This window comes from Numenius arquata, chromosome 1, assembly GCF_964106895.1.
Source record: "Numenius arquata chromosome 1, bNumArq3.hap1.1, whole genome shotgun sequence".
Lineage (NCBI taxonomy): Eukaryota > Metazoa > Chordata > Aves > Charadriiformes > Scolopacidae > Numenius > Numenius arquata.
The window spans coordinates 15978890-15993277 of NC_133576.1; the positions used below are offsets into that span (position 1 = coordinate 15978890).

The window sequence follows — 14388 nt, forward strand, 5'->3', positions numbered from 1 at the left end:
TTGCTGGTACTTAAAATGATCAAGAAAGGACTGACAGCACCTCTAACATTCCATTTTCTCTCCATAACAATCACTGTTTTGGAAGCAAGAATGCTAACATTTAAGAAGTGAGATTTCACTTCAGAAAAATAGGTGCAGATACAAGGGGAGAGACCAAATGCAGAGGATTCCCATTGCTCGGATTAAAATCACATGACTATTCTGCCAGCTCCTGAAAAAAGAAAAACACACCCAAACCGTAGTAGATAAAATGATCAGCAGTGTTTCCTCTTGAAGTGCAGAACAGCACCTTCCAGTCCTTTTGACCTGAGCTAAGGCTGGTATACCCTAATATTTCTCACACATCAGCAGCCAGACAAGCTGAGCAGCTAGGCCTTATCTACCCAAGTCAGAGATAACTAATGACTACGAAAACATACTGATACGGTGCTTATCAGCAGCACAGATTTTCATTTACTCTCAGATACTGCACAAAAGTACCACAATCTCACAGGGTTAGAACTGCCCCAGATGTTGTAGAGAGGGAAAGAAGTTGTCTTAGGAGGAAGGTGAAAAATTACTCAACAGCAAGAGAAAGAGGATTATGTTGAACTACCGGTGCTTTTTCAGTCATCCCAGTTTTCATAATTATTCTTTTTTTTTCATTTTGTAAAGACTCCAATGATGATAATAAAAGAAGAAGTAGGTTGATCCCTATCACACACAATAAAAAAAAATGAAGAAACCATACTAGCAGATAACCCTGAACTTCAGGGGGCTGCTTGCTGACCCAGCAAAGACAGCCCGGCTAGAGGTATCTACTGAAAAAAAAAAAACACAAAAGCACAAAAAATAAAAAAACATATGTGAGATAAAAATGCATATTTCTGTGGCATTCTCATCAACTGTATCTCACAGAACCCTTGCCATCACAGACTTACTCATTTTGTCAGGATTTAATTCTTCTAAGACGTATTTCTCCTATTTAGCATGGAGTAAAGAAACAAGGGGAGTTAGGGCCTTAGAATTAAACAACTTAGTCTTGGAACATTGTTTTCTAGATAATACATGCCACTCGGTCTGGCTAGAGCTGCAGTGATTTAGAAGAAATATGTGCAGCAGCTGTGAACTAATTAGAAATTATGGGGTGTTGCACCCACCCAATGATGAGCAGAAGAGAATTTGAAGTTAGCAGGAGTCCAAGAACTTAATTTAAAAAAAAATAAATCTAACCAAACATCTTTGTTTCTGATGACATTTCCCTGAAAACAGAGAAACCACCTAGATAGTGGCTTTTCTTTCCCCAAGTAAAATTCACTTCAGACCATACCCTCACTGTCCCATCAGATTCATGCAATACTGAAAATATCTGAACTTTTTTTTTATTATTTAATTTAAACAATAGGTTTGGGGCAAGACAGGAAAAGAGCAGCACCTTTTAAAAAAACCCTGTTGTGTGTGCTATGTAGGATAAATAGGTGAGCTTTAAAAAACGTTAAGTTTATATATGTACATATACACACATACACGAAACCAAATTAAAACCAAAAAACTTGTGAAGGGTCATTTTCAACACAAGAGAGAGGAAAGCCTTATTTCATGGCAAGCAAAAGCACCACAAGTTAAGATTAGAGTGCACAATCACATATAGTGCAGATACCAAACTAGCCTGGGTCCTGGAAGCAGTGTAGCTAGAGCAGCACGGAGCTCCACGTGGGCCAACTTATCCTGCTTCTCAGCAAACACAAGTATAGTCTACTTTGGGATGGTGTGCTGTGCAGGCAGTCCCACAGCCAGCTGCTCCATCTGCATCCGTTTTGCCAGAGGCCACAAAAAGTAGCAAACTAGTCAGAGACCCAAAACAAAGCTACAGGGCTGATTTAGCTACAGTATTTCCGTAACAGAGCCTTCCAAGTCCCCCCAATGTCTCTTGGGTGCTCTCCATATGTTCTGCCTGCTTGGGCCACACAGCAGACAGCTCCTGATTATTTATTATTTGTGCACTGCATTTCCCATCCTTGCTTACCTGCATCTTCTCTTTTCCTATCTCTCTTCCACCCTACAACACTACTCCTATTTCCTCCAGGCTGACAGGGTAATAAAATTAGGAAGGGGCATGTACACCTAACTAAGGGGATATTCAACAACCAAATGAAGCTTAAAAAATAATAATAATTCTTAAAAAAAAAATTTTAAAACATGTTCAAGTTCTGCAGACTTCTGGCAGTTTGGTCATTTAGCCCAGAGGTCTTTGTCTTCAGGGCCTGCAGGCTAAACTGTCTCAACTGGCAAGAACCACACAGTACAAGGTAAAATCCTGACTAAAAGAAAAAAGTAGTAAGGGTTGAGGGGAGAACAGGCTATAACATGGAAACCCTATACTTCGGTAGCAGCACTTATGCTACACGGTATGCTTTCAAGAGAGTGAACTCCTTTCTGTTGGTGCGAGCTGCCCAGATGAAAAGAGCAGCTGCCATAAATTGCAACGGTGCCGAGACACAGGCTAGGCAGAAGGACCAGCCGAATTCACCCCTCACATCATCAGGCAGGGGCAGCTTCTTATGGAGCAGCTCAATCCCAGCTACGTAGCAGCCAACCAGTCCCAGTGTGCAAAGCCCTGGGGAAGGAAACAGAGAACAGCAATGAGCTCACTGTTGAAGTGTTCCAGTGGTTACCATGAGCTTCTGGAGCAGGGAGGGCAAGTTGGCAGATGGCAGCAGACCTACCTGCTAGGAAATGGAGGACTCCGGTGGCAATGGCAGGGTAAAGGCTGCGACAGGCACAAGCACAGAGCCCAATCAGAGCCCCAAAGCACATGAGGCCAAGGCTGACAAAGGGCAGGAGAAACTGCAATCGCCAGAGATCTGCATGTGAAAAACACCAAAACAATTTGTTGAAATTGTACTAGAAACCACCACTGTCTTATATTCCCTTCTACCCACATTGCTTTTGCTTCAGACACCCCACATTCACAGCTAAAAAGGACCAAAGGCTCCAGTAAAGTAGGAAGAACTTCATTTGTTAACTCCCAAATTCCTGTACTGCGTTAATGGGCAAAACCTTTGCTAAAACACTTAAGTTTTCATTTTAAACTTTAAGCTACTGCCTGTGCTACTGTGAAGACCAACAGGAAAAAAAAAAAAAAAAAAAGCAGCAGAGCAGGACACAGACACTTCCCTGACCAGTGACTGTACTTGAGAAACGTCTTTTTTTTCATCCTACTTGTTTGCCTGATGGAAGCGAAAGACACTTACAAGTTCGATTCAAATCCGTGCCACTATTGTGATTTCCAGGCTCTATGTATTTTTCCATAAACTGATCAGAGAGGGAAAAACTGATGCAGTGTGTAGTCATACCAGTTTCTGGAGGAAAAAAGAGAAAAAATTACCATTAGGTATTTCCCTTCCATTCCTCTTTTCCCAACCATTTAAGCTGGGAAGCTCCTCAGAGAAAAAACATTTTAGAGAAAAAAAATTACCTCTCAAAACAGACCTGTTGGATGCCTTATCATAACGTAGTTAACATAACGTGGTTACTACAATGAGGGACAACATTCATACATGCAGAATCTTCAAAAGTTTACCTGGGTTATCCACAGAGAACTGGGTCATGCTTGAAACATCGGGAAAAGAAATGTGGCGTATGATGCTCAACTATATTGTTACATATTCTTGTACTCACAAGTCACTTAACTGAGCTGTGATTAACTCCATGTGCAGAATACGTTATTGTACTAAACACTTCATTCAAAAATGGGATAGAAAGGACTATTTAAAGAACAGAAAATATCTGCTTCTTCATACTAAATTTCTCCTCTTTTATGCCTCAGTTAGATTTTGCTTTGAGAATACTATTGAGCACTGTTTGTCTTCCAAAATAAGTATCATCATTAGAGGAAAAAAAAAGTATTTAATGTGATGCTTTATTCTCCAGAAAAAGTGATTAAACTATATTTTTTTTAAAAAGAGGGTTCAAAATGAAGGGCTTCACAAACACAGTATGTGTCTGAAACCTAATTTGAAGCAATTAAAATAATTGCTCACCACACTTTTGTAGCCCCCAACCACTGTGAAAAAGAATGCAAGTATTTCATTCCATATCCAGCACTATGGTACAAGGAATCCAAAACATCCCACTGTTGTATCAGCACATTTGTGACACGTGAGCAAAATGAACAACTAGCTAAAAGAAGCAAGTGCCTCCTTGATAAAGTAGTATCTTTATTCCATTGCTGGAACCCAGGACCTCTCCTAAGACGACAGTGACTGGCAGAGCAGCTATAAATGCATGCCCAGGTAGATAACAGATGCAAAAGAAAATCAAGTTATACCAGACTAAATTTAGATCAAGTATCATATGTCAAATCCAGACATCTGTAGCCATCCAAATCTGTAGCACTGACAGCCACAGACCATTTTGCCTTTCACTGCTTTAAAAATTTAGACTGTCTTTATTAAAAAAACAAACACATAAGCTAGAAATAAGCCTTCTGGAGAAACGAAGTGGCATGAATATATTGTGAGGAAGTTAGCACATACCACCCCAGGCAAGCGTGGGAAGTGTTAATTGCTCTGGAGATACCTGGTGGGCTGTACCAGTGAGAGTTTTTGGGTACAGTGATACACCTCCGCCACAATCCAACCGTGCCGTTACACCGGAAGAGCGCATCTGTGTAGGTCTTCTCATCTGCCTCTTCGCTGACAAATTCCTCCCAGACGGTTCTACCAGCTTCACTAACGTTCTCAGCTGGGGACAGGGTGTGGTATTCGTACCAGAAGTCAGTGCCAATGGAAGCTGCCATATAGATGGTGGAGATGAGGCTGAGAACACAAGCAATTACTAGCGCTGTAGCAAAACGGTTATCCATCATTGCGCCCTTGCTGCTGTAAGGAAAGAGAAGGCCAAGTGAGTAACTCCTCTGACAGTAAATACAAAGTTATCCTAGCAGTGTCAAACTCATGATATCATCCCTCTTACGCAGTGTCCCCTCAGGATATGCATGATCTTCCTCTTCCAACATGCTGGAATCAAACTAACGCAGCTGGTGAGATAACCAACTAGGGAAAGTGCCCTACTGGACCTGCTGATAGTTAACTCAAAGGTCTTGTGGGGGATGTAAACGTTGGAGGTTGTCTTGGACAGAGTGATCACGAAATGATACAATTTTCAATTCTTGCTGAAGCAAGGAGGGGGGCCAGCAAAACTGCCACCTTGGACTTCTGAAGGGCAGACTTTGGCCTCTTCAGGAGCATGGCTGAAAGTGTCCCTTGGGAGACAGTCCTGAAGGGCAAAGGTGCCCAGAAAGGCTGGTCGTACTTCAAGAAGGCACTCTTAAAAGCACAGGAAAGAGCCATACCCAAGTCCCAAAAAACAAGCAGGAAGGGAAGACGACCAGCCTGGCTAAATAGAGAGCTTTGGCTGGAGCTCAGGAACAAAAAGAAGGTTTATGATCTTTGGAAAAGGGGCCTGGCAGGCAAGGAGAAATACCAGGAAGTGGTGAAAATATGCAGGGGGAAAATTAGAAGGGCCAAGGCTCAAACCGAGCTCATCTTGGCCACTACAGTTAAGAATAACAAAAAAGGTTTTTTTTTCGGTATGTAAACAGTAAAAGGAAGATTAGGGATAATGTGGGGCCACTGATGAATGAGATGGGCACCCTAGTGGTGGAAGACACGGAGAAGGCAGAGTTGCTGAATGCCGCCTTTTCTTCAGTCTTCACTGCTAAGGCTGCTCCTCATGAATCTCTGGCCTTGGAGGCAAGGGGGAGGGTATGGAGAGAGGAAGATTTTCCTCCAGTAGAGGAGGACCAGGTTCAGGACCACTTGGCCAAACTGGACATTCATAAGTTCATGGGCCCTGATGGGATGCACCCACGAGTGCTGAGAGAGCTGGCAGATGTTATCGCTGAGCCACTCTCTATCATCTTTGAAAAGTCATGGAGAACAGGAGAGGTGCCAGAAGACTGGAGGAAGGCCAACATCACTCCAGTCTTCAAAAAGGGCAAGAAGGAGGACCCTGGGAACTACAGACCAGTTAGTCTCACCTCCGTCCCTGGGAAGGTAATGGAGAGACTCATTCTAGATGTCATCTCCAAACAAGTTGAAGAGCAGGGGGTTCTTGGAAGTGGGCAACATGGGTTTACCAAGGGTGAATCATATTTGACCAATCTGATAGCTTTCTATGATGCTATAACTGGTTGGCTGGATGAGGGGAGGGCAGCAGATGTCATCTACCTTGACTTCAGCAAGGCTTTTGACACAGTCTCCCATAGCATCCTCATTGGGAAACTAAGGAAGTGTGGGCTGGATGAGGGGACAGTGAGGTGGATTGAGAACTGGCTGTGTGACAGGACCCAAAGGGTAATGATTAATGGAACAGGTTCAAGCTGGAGGCCTGTAACAAGTGGTGTCCCCCAGGGGTCAATACTTGGTCCAGTCCTGTTCAACATATTCATCAGTGACCTGGACGAGGGGACAGAGTGTATCCTTAGCAAGTTTGCTGATGATACCAAACTGGGAGGGGTGGCTGACACCCTGGAGGGCCATGCTGCCATCCAGCGAGACCTGGACAGGCTGGAGAGCTGGGCAAGGAAGAACCTCATGAGGTTCAACAGGCAAAAGTGTAGGGTCCTGCACCTGGGGAATAAGAATGTTAAGCACCAATACAGGTTAGGTGTGGACCTGCTGGAGTCAAGTTCTGAAGAGAAAGATCTGGGGGTCCTGGTAGACAGCAAAATGACAATGAGCAAGCAATGTGCTCTTGTGGCCAGGAAGGCCAACGGAATCCTGGGCTGCATAGGGAAGAGTGTGGCTAGTAGGTCGAGGGAAGTCATTCTCCCCCTCTACTCTGCACTGGTGAGGCCACAACTGGAATACTGCATCCAGTTCTGGGCTCCGCAATTCAAGAGGGACAGGGGACTACTGGAAAGAGTCCAGCGAAGGGCAACGAGGATGATTCAAGGATTGGAGCATCTCCCTTATGAAGAAAGGCTGAGAGAGCTGGGACTCTTTAGCCTGGAGAAGAGAAGGCTGAGGGGAGACCTTATCAATGCTATAAGTATCTCAAGGGTGGGTTGAAGGAGGAGGGAGCCAGACTCTTTTCAGTGGTTGCCAGTGAGAGGACGAGGGGCAACGGGCACAAGTTGGAACATAGGAGGTTCCACTCAAATATAAGAGAAAACTTCTTCACGGTGAGAGTGACAGAGCCCTGGAACAGGCTGCCCAGGGAAGTCGTGGAATCCCCTTCTTCGGAGATTTTCAAGACCCGCCTGGATGCAGTCCTGAGTAACATGCTCTAACATGCTCTAGGCAATCCTGCTTCAGCAGGGGAGTTGGACTAGATGATCTCTATGGTCCCTTCCAACTCTAAAAAATTCAGTGAAATTCAGTGAACTGAGCAAGTCTACAGTACTAGTCAGCATCGGCTGGATTTGCGAGTTCAAGGCATGGATATTGCCCTTCTCCCAGCCATGCTGCGCTAGCTGCTGTCTCTGAGACAGCGACTGATAGAGCAACAACTCTGTCCCCAAAGCAGATGGCGCAGCTCACTGCCACGTGTCATCCTGACTGTAGGGAACCACAGAGAATCCATCCACAGCACCCAGGCAGAAGACTTATCTTTCCTTAAGAGATTACCAAGGGTAGAAGTTATTTTTAGCCTGCCATCCCATAAGGCTTTCACAGCTTGTGTTTACAGCAAAGATAAGAACCACAAGCATGCCAAAAAAGCTCTTCCAGACTGTTCACAACAGGCAACCACGCCAAGATGCCAGAACGCCTTTAGGGAAGCAGAGAAATGTATCTATGCGCTAGAGACAGAACACTAAGAAAGCACTGAAAGACAAATTTGGAAATGATGATAAATGTTGCAATAATGCCACACAATACGTACAATGGTGTTTCTGAAGAACTAAAACAATGCAGGGTGGGTGCTCTGTTCCATGGGAGCAAGACGACAACAGCTTCCAAAACTGAAAGGCTTTTATGCACTGGCATGAGGGGCTTGCTCTAGCTCCCTGTATTAGGGGTCTTCTATGCCCCCCTTCCATGTTCAAAAACTGTATAAATTCAGGGTCAAAGGAAGCATGAAAAAATACAGACACCACACATGCTTACACTTATGACAATACCGTGACTTTAATGAGTAATTGATTGCTAATACGTGAAATGTTTTCCAGACAGTGCAATATGTCAGAGAAAACTCAGATGCCTGTTGTGCTCATGCATTTTCTATGCTTGATTAAATTTATGGATTATGATGAATCAGGTTTGAGACACTTGCCAAAAAAAAAAACCAAACACAAAAACACCAATTGAAATTAACTCAGCAGCTAGAGCTAGTCTGGTTACACGAGCTACTATCTAATCAGCTCTTGTCTATTGCTTGTTCCGCCTCCCTTCTCCCACATACTTTCATCAAAATATTTTGGTCTAGCTTCTTTGCAACTGAATGAACCGCAACTGGAAACAGCAAATGCCTTAAAACACAACATTCACAAGGAAAAAGATGAGCACTCAAGTCAGACATGCCAATAAGAAATTCTGGACTACGGAACAAGGTGCAACTTAAAGCAGGGAGTTTCAAAGGCACTGGTATTTGCTGCTAACAATGTCACTCTTATTTCTCTTCCCTCGCATCTGCTCCTGTATTTGGTTGAAACTGGCTAATAGCATTGGGGAGGAGAGACAAAGTGTACCCATATCACCACGTATGTTACAGTGTGCCTCGCTTAATTGCACCCTTAGCAACAAGTAAGAATAGAACTGATTTTTAGTGAACTGACAAGCAGCACCCATTTAAAATACTGCGAAGTCTGCATACCACAACTGTACTTAAATAATAATCCACAAGCTGTGAACTTTTATAAGCTAGAACAAACATTGAGGGGGAGAAAACATTGTATCTGAGCTTATTTATCTAGAAAACTTAGAATCAAGTACAGACTTGAAAGCAAATACTCTGCACTGTTTAATTCTTGGTTATGTACTTACACTTTCCTTCAATATTCCTAGCATCTAGCTCAAGGTACACAGGCTATCGGATGAGCATAATATGGAGAGAGCAAGTTGCTGTATAGGGCTGACCTCACTATTCATCCCCACTGAGTTCACTGAGGGATCCCCTCCGCTTCAGAAACTTCTCACAAAGCAAACAGGGCAAGCGGCACCTCCGGGGCCAAAGCTGTGTTGCCCAGTTCCTGCTCAGCTGAGCTCAGAGCGGAGCAGATCCTCTGGGAACTAACTCACTCTCGGGGCAAGCAGCAGAACAGGCTAGCAAGCAGGCTGGTCTGGATTTTCCACCCTATTGCAGTCACATCCACTGCGAGAGGAACCCTCTGCAACAGAATCCTCTCTTTAAAAAGAGCTCTCTCTGGAAGAAGGAATCAAAGAGCCTACAAGCTCCTTTCTCAGGGTAGTATCCGGTAAAAAAGAACGTAAGCAGGACATTATTTTCAGTTTGCTGCCATTGCCTTTTAATATAAATGCTTACAATAACAAAGTCCTATCAACTTTGTACCTAACATATAGGAAGAAAACAAAATATCTTACTTTCAGGCACAACATCCCTGCTGCGAGGTGCAGAACACCGGTGTTGGAAGTATCAGAACACAACCACACACTTCTAGCCAGCTTTCTGTATATTGGCCTACAGTGGAGTTGGCAGAGTTGATGCCAGCTGGCAACCAAGGCCAGTTCACAAGCAAAATGAAGGATTAAAAAACAAACAGTAAATTCAAAGACTGTCACTCCTGACTTGGTAAAAGGGTCATGGCTATCTACATTCAATTCTTGCAATGCACAGCTCCAGGGATAGGTAGAAACCAGCTGAGGTGGGTACAGTCCCAAGTGGCTTTGTGTGGCCTTTGTCCCAGAAAGAACACGTGAATTTTCAGTATGGACAAGACAGTACCAGGGCAAGAGCACACCCCCAATTCCTTATAATAAAGGTCCCCTCAATGCTCTTGCCTAATTCTTCAACTGCTTAGAGAAGAGATGAAGAACTCTACAGCACTTTAGGCAAATTTTGAAACAGAAGTTCTTCCTGCCAGTGTTGTTGACTACTTTGCCCATTCACTGTGTATATCCAATGCATATTCATTTACAGTAGGCACAGCCCCACTTAAAAGAGGTGTTCTTCACTGTGTTAAAGGGAGAACCATCCTTCAAGCCCCAAGCAGAGCTCAATGGCAGTAGTGAGCACAGTAAGAAACAGTTACCAGAGAAGACCATGAAGAAAGACACTGCATGTTTATGAGATTATGCCACACTTTTCAAAAAGTTCTATGCAGAACAATATGTAGGAGGTGCCTCAGAATAAACTCACTTAACAAAAAATGACATCAATTATAAAGACAAAGATTGATAATAAATGGAAGTACTTTGCCTTTATAGGCTGTCAACAAGAACCATCATTGTTTTTACACAAAAGGTTTGTTCATATGGCACTGCCAGCACATTTTATTCTAACACTAGAAGCTATTTCAAACAAGTTATAGCTGAAGCTAAGCTGTGCAATGAATATAAGACAACACAAGGCAGCAGTAAACAGGCACTCAAGCAGAAGTGGTTCACAGAATATATTATACTAATTTTTGAAATAAGTGAGACACGTAAAAATTTCAAAGCACCAGCTCATAAAAGAGAAGGCAAAGGCCAAACTAGCAGCAACATTCAAAGGAATAACTAGATGCACGCACTCCACAGATGGGAAAAAAAAAACCAGGGCAAGTCAGTGGAGTCGAAAAAGAAAAAACACAGAGCAGCACAAAAGCAAGGATTCTGGCAAAAAGTCAACTGTAAGACTGGAGAAGCATTTTAAGAAGTTACTGTACCATGACAGAGGGGAATACAAAAAACATGCATATTTTTATCCTGCTACAGCAATCACTCCCTTCAGCCAACCGCAGGCCACCACAATTAAGAAACTCCTTTTGCCTGACATGACAAAAGAGTAAGGCTGCATGTGCTGGCATTTTCTCAGAAAACACGTTTGCAATCTGACTGCTCTCCGGGAAAGCAGAATAGGCAGAAGGACTAAAAGAAAGTGTAAATGTGTGGAGAAGGCTGGCAACGCTACCAAACAGGATCCTCCTTTTAATACTCAGGGAAATGGGGGGTCAGGAAAGAATGCTACCAAACACTTTTTTACCTTCAGAGGTCCTCAGAGTCCCCCAGGACACACAGCTCCAATGTTTCCAGGTCACTCCAGAGACACCGTTGTTGTTTGTGTCTTGTGGCAAGCGAAGAGCATGAAGTACAAACTTCTTATCTGCCCTAACTGTTCCATTCATTCAGTTTCTTCACCACCACCAGTTCCCAAAAAGTGATCTAGAAGTCGAAAGCAAGCCAAACAGTTTGTGATCATCGTTTCAATTTGAAATTATTTAACAGACATCTCATTAAGAAAAAAGAAAAAGGGGGGGTGGGTAAATGACCGTAGGACCCCTCAGACCAGCTGCACCATGCCCCACCAGGATCAATCCCGCACAGGGGCAGACATGCAGCACCAGGCTGAGCGATCATACGAACGTCTCTCACCCCGCGCAAACGCCGAGCCCCACAGCCGGAGGGTTACCCGGGCGGGCCGCCCTCCAGCACCGGTACCGGTACCGGCACCTCCCGCAGCCGCCCGAGCCCTGCCGACACGCTTCACCCTCCGCTGCCATGGACTGAGGCGGGGGCCAGGCCGGCCGGATCATCTTCACAGACCGCGACCGCCCGCTCCGGCCTCTCAGGCGACAGCCCTGCGAGGGGGAGCAACCGCCTGGCGGGGCCCCCGGCAGGCAGCGAACCCCAGGAGAGCCCCTCAATCCCCCGCCCCCTCCAACGGTTATAACCGCCGCGGCCCAGCTCGACCTGGCGCCTCACCCACCGCCCATCGCCGCCTCACACCCCCGGCCGGGTCCGGCCCCGCCGCGCCGCTTCCGCCCCACCGTGCTCAGAGAGGGTGCAGCGCCCCGCCCCGCCGCCCGGGGCGCCCTGGGGGATGTAGTTCTCCCGCCCTCTCACGGAACGGCAACGAGGCGCCCGGCCCGGCGGCACCACGGGAGCTGTAGTTCTCCCCAGCAGCACCGCCGCCATGCCGGCTGGGAGTTGTGGTCTATCGCCGCCTCCGCGGGCGGCCGGCCGGCCGGCCCTTCGGCTTTCGACGCCCACGGCCACCTACCCCGCCTCCCTCCCCTCAGCCACCGGTGGTGCCCGGCACACCGTCGACACCTGCAGGCCCCAAAGCCGGGCCCCACCACTGATACAGGCCCGGCTCGGCTGGAACAGCGGCCCAGCCCCGCACCGCCACACCTCAGTACTGCGCCTCCCACCGCCCTTGGCCACCGATTCACAGAATGGTTTGGGTTGGAAGGGACCTTAAAGATCATCGAGTTCCAACCCCCCTGCCATGGGCAGAGACACCTCCCACCAGGCCTGGTTGCTCAAAGCCCCATCCAGCCTGGCCTTCAACACTTCCAGGGAAGGAGCATCCACAACTTCTCTGGGCAACCTGTTCCAGTGTTTCACCACCCCCATGGTGAAAAATTAACTCTGATTAATGCCGAAATCACACACTTGCAAGATGCGGGCGCTTGGGAATCCGGAGTCACGGTCCCAGAGTCCCATACCTGCTGTAACAGCCATGAGTTTTTACAGAAGCATAAAAAAACCACCTTTACAAACTCTCATGTCTGCAATTTCTATTATTTGGTCTCCCCCTGCAGCCATAAAGCTCACATTTCTTTCTTTTTTGCTTGATCGCTTGCAAAAATGGTGACACGATATCCTGGCTGACTGACTTGGGAAAACCAAGTAAGGAAACAAAAAAGATTTAGTAAAAATTGCCAAAATTAGCAACAATGGCTCCACACCCCAAGCTGGACTTTTCCCTCCATCCCTGGTACACATACCCATGCAAGTTACAAGAGGGCTCTTAAATGTGGTTAACAACGCCCCTGCTGAGAGACCACCACACCCAGTTTTGATTTTACCAACCTCCAAACTTGCAAACAAATACTCAGAAAAAACAGAATCACATCCGAGGTTTTCACATCTCTGAGGACGTCTGGAGAACGATTCCAACCAACTCCTCTCCCAGAGCAGCCAGGAAGTGTTTTTGCAGCGTGGTAAGAAGCTAGGATGGCAAAGGGGAAAGCAGTGATATAAGATCCTTAATAATTAGGAATTATATTTAATTAAGAATCCTATGCCTATACACCCCACCTTTCCAGATCATGGAACCGTCTCACCAACACCTCATAATGTAACTCTCTGCAGGGACACATTTTGGAGTCTAACTGGGATTTATGCTAGACTCTGAAATATTTACCATCTTTATCGATGGCCTGGAAGAAAGCAGGGTATCTCTGATAAAGATCTTGTCATCTTTACCGATGACAAGAGGCCTGAGGGAAGGGTAAATAATGACATGGAAAGGGCATTGGTACAGGGTGACCTGATCATTTGGTAGCCAGGGGCAAGCAAACATGCATTTCAATAAGGTCATTGATGAGCTCATTCATTTAAGAGCAAAGAGTGGAGGCTATAGCTACCTGACATAAAACTTTATCCTGGGAAGCACAAAATTCAAAGGACAAACAGTCACAGTGGATTACCAACTGCCAAGATGGTGTTGTGGCCAAAACCCACAATTTTCCTGCAACCTCAGATGTATAAACAGAGAAATCACAGGGAGGAAAGAAGTTCTATCACATTTAGAGTTGCTGCTGGCTGCTGAAATAGCATCTCTAGTTTTGATATGTTGATAAAGTAGAGAGAAACCTGAAAAGAGACACAAAAATCACTGAGCGATCAGAAAACCTCTCTCAGTGAAATTTGTTGTGGAAGGTCAGGCAATTTAACGTATTGAAGAGAGACCTAAGGAGGTGCAAGACCGTAATATACATGTAATGGCAACAGGGAACAAAAAAAATTGGTAATAGTTTCTTTCAGAATACCTGACAAAACCATCAGAAGTTGAAGCTAGAAAAAAAAAGGAAAAAAAAACACAACAAAAACCTTCTGTATTCTAAGCAATGGGATAACCAGAATTGGAACCGTTTACTGTAAATCATAGTGAATTATCTAACACTGGCAAGTCTATTGGTTTTTCCACTAAAAGATCTAATCTCGTAAAAATAAGAATCAATTCTGCAAAATTTTGCAGCCATTGCTACTTCCATTATTGAATTAGACTATGGTGGCCTCTTCTTCATTATCTGCCTTGATCAATATGATGTGTGCAGCTGCTTGAAAACAGCCAGAAGGAAGAGATGTGTTTTCATTTTATTTATTTAGTTTCAAATACTGTCTACAGATTTCACCTGAGTTGGTTTTGTTTTTTTTTTTTCTGGAAAAATACCCTCCATATAATAAGAGTAACCCAATAAAAACATTACGGATGAACGCACAGTCATTTATTGCT

The 14388-nt window shown here is 45.0% G+C and overlaps 1 protein-coding gene across 2 annotated transcripts; it reads right to left on the bottom strand.

Moving 5' to 3' along the window:
• Positions 1-432: 432 nt before the first annotated feature.
• CLDND1 (claudin domain containing 1) lies at positions 433-11918 on the bottom strand. 2 transcript variants are annotated; one of them, XM_074154906.1, is made up of 6 exons: positions 11851-11918; positions 11128-11306; positions 4561-4862; positions 3234-3341; positions 2706-2843; positions 433-2596 (listed from the first exon to the last, which is right to left on the bottom strand). In XM_074154906.1, the coding sequence occupies exons 3-6, from the start codon at positions 4847-4849 to the stop codon at positions 2376-2378; spliced, it is 756 nt and encodes a 251-aa protein (XP_074011007.1). In that variant the 5' UTR covers positions 4850-4862; positions 11128-11306; positions 11851-11918; the 3' UTR covers positions 433-2375. The 2 variants fall into 2 exon arrangements, with proteins under 2 accessions (XP_074011007.1, XP_074011015.1); XM_074154914.1 differs by lacking the exons at positions 11128-11306; positions 11851-11918 and adding an exon at positions 10196-10210 and having other exon boundaries at positions 4561-4855.
• Positions 11919-14388: the final 2470 nt, after the last annotated feature.